This window comes from Chenopodium quinoa, unplaced genomic scaffold (genome assembly GCF_001683475.1).
Source record: "Chenopodium quinoa cultivar QQ74 unplaced genomic scaffold, ASM168347v1, whole genome shotgun sequence".
NCBI lineage: Eukaryota > Viridiplantae > Streptophyta > Magnoliopsida > Caryophyllales > Amaranthaceae > Chenopodium > Chenopodium quinoa.
Window position 1 is genome coordinate 2,661,287 of NW_018743066.1, and position 6,121 is coordinate 2,667,407.

The following is a 6,121-nucleotide window of genomic DNA, read 5'->3' on the forward strand; positions in this document are numbered from 1 at the left end:
ATTCAGGAAAAATACAACCAAAGATATCCGGTATTAGAAAAACATATAAAAAAATAATTAAAAAAAATGACCATATATTAATAAAAATGTCAATATCAAACGCTTTCAATATACCCCATAACCCCAATACTTCAACAAAGTAGTTCAAAAGAACAATAACTATTTATTAATATCTCGTCAAGACTCAAGAATAATAGTTACTCGATCAAATGATTAATTAAATGTAACCCCACTACTGTCACTATCTATTGGACTACTTCTAGGAAAATTCCAATTCAACTGTAAACCAATCCGAAGTAATATCTATTCATTAATCAGCCTTGACTAATCCAAAATTTGACTCAATTAGTCGCTTACCCTTTGTTTACATCTCAAAAAATAAATGAAAAATAAATTTAAAAAATATGAAAATAATACCAATGTTTTTTTTTTTGAAAATAAATTTTAGAAATTGTTATTCCTGAAAAAAATATATTCATAGAAATTGTGTCTAAGTTGATGTAGAAAGTGTGTTTGACCCGTTTTCTTAAGTCAAGTAAACGAAATAAATAAAACCTTGTTAAACGTTTAAAATAGTAATTTAAGAAGCTAAGCTATGTGATCAACTCAATCATCCTAAAAAAAACCAAACAAACAAACAAACAAAAAGTTGTGAAAATGGCTCAAAAACTAGTCCGAGTTTCCCTAATCTTTATGATTAATATCTTAATGATGATTTCCAAATCTAATTCCGCTCCAAACTTATTGGCACAGTCATGCTCAAATACCACTATGTTCGCCAATAATAGCCAATTTCGAGCCAATCTTGATACACTATTCCGTTTACTCACCTCTAACGCTACCAACCCGACCGGCTTCCATCAAGCCGTGTCTGGCAGTGGAAACACCACAAACGAAGCCGTGTATGGCCAATTCCTCTGTCGCGGGGACCAAAATGTAAGCTCGTGTCAAGACTGTGTTACGACGGCCACTACCACTGACCTCCCTAAGACATATTGTCCTAACCGGAAAGATGCAATAATATGGTACGACGAGTGTATGGTTAGGTATTCCAACAAGTCATTTTTCGGTAGATTGGATACTACCCCTTCGTGGCTTTATTGGAGCTCGCATAATATATCTGGCAACACGACTAGGTTTATGGACCTGTTGAGCAACATGTTGAACAACGAGATTGGGGTAAGAGCTGCAACCGGCGGTTCACAAAAGAAATTTGCAACGTCTTTTGTGAATTATACGAGTTTTGAGACGATTTATGGGTTGGGGCAGTGTACGCCGGACTTAAGCCCTAGCGATTGTAATACGTGCTTAGTTGGCGCTGCTGGCGGGTTTAGAGAGACTCAAGGTGGAAGAGTGTTGCAACCTAGTTGTGTTGTTCGATATGAGGTTTATCCGTTTTTTAACATGTCATCGCTACCATCACCATCACCACCACAGTCGCAACCACAACCACCATCACCAACACCGAATTCTAACGTCTCTAGTGGTAAGTCCAATTATTATTTTTATATATGTCTCCTCGAACTCGTTACAACTTTTTAAAATTATAATTTGGTCGATTAAGTAACGACATATTGATTAAATTATAAGGTAATGTTTGATTTAAAATGCAGATCATACAAGTATTCAGTAAACAAATTTTGTAAAAGATTACTTTGTTTAAAATTAGTCAAACCATTCATACATAAAAAATGTTCATAAGTCCAAAAAAAAAAAAAAAAAAAAAAAAAAAAAAAAAAAAACTCATTTACGAGTAAGTTCCTAGTCACAAACCTAACCACCTAGGAATAGAAAATCAATTTATTTTTGGGCTTTTTGCGAGAAACTACCTTTTATAAGCAATTTTTTTTTGTGAGAAACTACCTAATAAAAAAAAATGTTATAGGAAACTACCTATTAAAATAAAATTGTTGTAAGAAACTACCTATTAAAGCAAAAAATGTTGTAAAAAACTATTATTCCTCGAATTTTCGTCTTTGACTAATTTCTCCGGCGTTGAGCATGTGCGGCCGGTCACATGATAGCTGGTATTATTGGTGGGGCATGGAAAAAAATAAAGGTGGTGGGGCATGGAAAAAAATAAAGGTTACAAAAGTTCATGTGATTGGCAAATAGGTGGTCAACGCCGGAAAAATTAGTTAACGATGAAAATACGGTGAAAGGGTAATTTTTTACTACATTTTCATTTTCATAGGTAGTTTTTTTACAACATTTTTTTTATTAGGTAGTTTCTCTCAAAAAATGTCTTTTAATAGGTAGTTTTTGACAAAAAGCCCTTTATTTTTTCCTCCATTGGAAGGGGAGCATCCTAATAAATATTCATGAGAAAAACTAATAAATTAATTATTTTTTGTAAATTAATTATTGTCTTTATATAGGCTGGCAAACATCCCGTTCAAAAAAAAAAAACATATAGGCTGGCAAACATAAAATGATAATGATACTCCCTAGTAAAATCATCATGTCCCAAGTACAACAAACAAGTTCTATTTTGTCAAGGCTTAGCCCAAACCAAAGCCCAATAAAGTGAGCTGTTATTAGCCCAATATGCCAATATTATGTTTCTTAAATTCATGTATAGAGAACATTAACACTATGCTTCGATATCTAGAAGTTTTCTATAGTTTACTGGTGCTACTGTCTATTAATCTATCTTTATTTTTACTTAATTTAAGTTTACTTTGATTTCAATGTTATCATTTTGTATTTTGATAAAAACTAAGTGCTTCATTTGTTTTTTAAGTTGCTACGCTTCTTTTACCACGTGTTATAAATGTAACATGTTTTTCATGCAGGGAGCAAAATTTCAACAAAGGCGATTATTGCCATTGTAGTTCCTATTGTGGCTGTTACAGTGGCATTACTTGTTATAGTCATTTGTTGTAGCACCAAATACAAGAAAACAAAGACCTATGACTCTGTTGCTGCTGAAACTGGTAGACAAAAATATGTATAATTATTTCGTCAATAATATGTATACTTTGCTGGTTAATTTATGATTTTTATGATGATGTTGAAGGTGATGATTTCACTACCGTCGAGTCCTTGCAATATGACTTAACAACGCTTCGATTAGCAACAAATAATTTTTCGGATGAGAAGAAATTGGGTGAAGGTGGATTTGGTGGTGTTTATAAGGTAAGACAACAATTGTCCTGATTATGTTAGTTTCTCTTAACCATTTCTAGCTGAAACTTATTACTCTCCTTTTACGAAGATAAAGAAACTTGTTATTAAGGGCCTGTTCTCATATTAACTCTATTAACTCTTTAACTATTAATTAAGCGCCGTTTTACCCTAAAAAAAGGGTCAAGTCTCATACGTTGAAATTCAGTTCAGCTCAGTTGAGTTCAGTTCAATTTAGCTGAGTTCAGTCAATGAGAACAAACCCTAAGAATGGGTTTAGTTTATGAATGGATTCATGATTGGCGTTAATAAATTAGCTTGAGTGATGGAGAAGAAATAATATAACGAACACAACCATAAAAATAAGGATTTTGTGTGTGATTGTGTGTGTGTGTCAACTAATTTGTGATATAGCATAAATAAACTTAACCATCATTGTGTCTTTCAAAAAAAAACTTAACCATCATTGTAAGTTTTCGGTTAAGTTGATCATTTAATATGATATTATATCCAACGTGACACTATTAAGCTTTTACATGGTTGATTTGGTCTTCTAACAATTTGAACCAAAAATAAGTTATTTGCAAGCAATACCAAGGCGGCTTAATAATCCGTAAAATAACAACTAATATTGTAGCATTACATAGCTTGGATGTAAAACACGCTATACTTATGTTAATGATGCAAAAAATTTCATGTTTTCGATAGGGTACACTACCAAACGGGCAACAAATAGCAGTGAAGAGGTTATCCATGAATTCTAGCCAAGGAATACAAGAATTCAAAAATGAGGTCTTATTAGTTGCCAAACTTCAGCACAGGAATTTGATTAGGCTATTGGGATTTTGTTTTGAAGGGCAAGAAAAGTTACTAGTATATGAATATGTGCCTAACAAGAGCCTTGACAAGTATCTTCACGGTACATTTAGTTTCAAAACCTATATATTTCTGTTCAAATTAAAGTTAAACTTTAGGCAAGGTGATAATGTAACATCGATTATCATTAACCAAATGTAATGTACAGATTCTGAAAGTCATGGAATTCTTGACTGGGTTACGCGTTACAAAATTATAGGAGGCATAGCACGAGGAATGTTATATCTCCATCATGATTCTCAACTAAAAATTATACATCGAGATCTTAAGGCAAGTAATGTCTTGTTAGATGCCGATATGAATGCCAAAGTTTCAGACTTTGGCATGGCAAGAATTTTTGTAGTGGATCAAACCCAAGACAACACAAGCAGGGTTGTTGGAACATAGTGAGTATCAAATCGAGTATAATTCCTAATTTTTACTTACGAGCCATTAGAATATAGATTAAAAAAATTGAATGCATATAGGTTAATGTTGGTTTGTGGTTTTTTGTGCAGTGGATACATGTCACCTGAATATGCAATGCAGGGTCAATTCTCAAATAAATCAGATGTTTATAGTTTTGGCGTCTTACTCTTGGAAATTATTAGTGGCAAGAGAAACAATACATTTTATGAACCCGGAGAAGCTATGGACCTTTTAAGTTATGTAAGTATTTTAATATTTTCTTATTGATAGTTGGGAAAAAATATATGATATGAGTAGCATTTCACAAGAATCTATTCAATTTATGCAGGCATGGAAACAATGGAGAGATGGCATGCCTTTAGAATTCGTTGATTCAACGATAAGAGACTCGTGCTCATTGGACGAAGTTATGAGATGCATACACCTTGGGTTGATATGTGTTCAAGAATCACCGGATGATAGACCTTCAATGGCAACAGTAGTCCTTACGTTAGACAGCTACTCGGTCACTCTTCCGGTGCCTGAAGCTCCAGGTTTCGTCATAAAGAGTAGAGTTTCCAAGGAGATTGGTTCACAACAATTATCGAGCAAGTCAGCACATTGGTCTAGCAATGATGTCTCAATCACTGAACTTGAACCTAGATAAATAATAGATAATTGAAAAGAGATTTTATAACCTTTCATAGTGGGCTTCAAACTTTCAATTACTGTGAATTGAAGTTGGTAAACAACATATTATGTCTAATTGATGTGTAATAATGTTGTACCACAAGTCGTGTTTCAATTTCTCTTGGTCATACTTTGAGCATTGATAGATGGTATACTCTGTTTATTTTCCAATAATAATATTAATAATTAATAATAGTGACCCGTATAATAAAGGAGAAACTCTTTTAACATAAATCTATAATAGTGATCCTAATTTTGATATAGTGACACTAATTAATATTTTTGTTAAACTTAGGTCTACAATAATGTGTCAGCCAATGTTACATTAAATATCGTGACTCTAATTTATAATGGCATTTATCATATTAGTTAATATATTAAAACTTTCATTATAACAAGCAATCCCTAGGTTATAATCTTGATAAACAAATTATGTTTATCAAATGACATTTTCGTAAATAAGTTGCATTGAAATTTGTGTTTTTTGTTTAAAAAATACGAAATATATTTTTACTGTTTGAGGGCCTGAAAATAGTATAGTGCACTCGGGTGCACCATGCGCCCGGAAAGAACATTAGACATATTTTAAAGAACATGGGAAAAAAAAAAGAACAAGTCTTTGAAAAAGAACATACCTGAGTTTGACAAAAGAACATGTTTGTGTTTGACAAGAATATGACATTACAAAGAACATAAAGTGTTTACTGAAAAAGAACATTATATTTGACAAAAAAGAACATGTTCGTGTTTGACAAAGATATAGGTGATCATTAGGCGGACCGGGCCAAGGTTAAAAAATCAGCTCACTTCTCGAGTCGGGCCAAGTTTTGGGCTGAAGTTTTTGTGCCCAAAATGGTCCGGTCGTGCGGGCTTTTCGTGTTGAGTTCGTATAAAAAAAATCAACTAAAATGCATAATAACGCAATCCCAAACCCGCCCAAAAATTTAAATTTACGGGCCGGGTCCGACCGAATTTGGGGGTGAAATTTTTTTGCCCAAAACCCGTCTAAAATCAAGTCAGGTCGGTCTAACTTTGATCACCT

At 33.2% G+C, this 6,121-nt stretch overlaps 1 protein-coding gene across 2 annotated transcripts; it reads left to right on the plus strand.

The window, feature by feature from the left end:
- Positions 1-477: 477 nt before the first annotated feature.
- On the plus strand, positions 478-5,291 carry LOC110731405 (putative receptor-like protein kinase At4g00960). Of its 2 annotated transcripts, none has more exons than XM_021911274.1 (7): positions 478-1,486; positions 2,796-2,936; positions 3,020-3,138; positions 3,835-4,045; positions 4,202-4,388; positions 4,500-4,650; positions 4,739-5,291. In XM_021911274.1, exons 1-7 carry the CDS (start codon positions 658-660, stop codon positions 5,054-5,056), a joined length of 1,956 nt encoding a protein of 651 aa, XP_021766966.1. In that variant the 5' UTR covers positions 478-657; the 3' UTR covers positions 5,057-5,291. The 2 variants fall into 2 exon arrangements, with proteins under 2 accessions (XP_021766966.1, XP_021766965.1); XM_021911273.1 differs by having other exon boundaries at positions 480-1,486; positions 4,151-4,388.
- The last annotated feature ends 830 nt before the right edge of the window (positions 5,292-6,121 follow it).

Bases quoted from the DNA above. Each gene is read 5' to 3' on its own strand.
- LOC110731405 (XM_021911273.1), top strand. From the start codon at position 658: ATGGCTCAAAAACTAGTCCGAGTTTCCCTAATCTTTATGATTAATATC. The intron at 2,937-3,019 runs GTAGACAAAAAT...ATGATGTTGAAG, and splicing joins CTCTGTTGCTGCTGAAACTG to GTGATGATTTCACTACCGTC. The intron at 3,139-3,834 runs GTAAGACAACAA...TGTTTTCGATAG, and splicing joins GATTTGGTGGTGTTTATAAG to GGTACACTACCAAACGGGCA.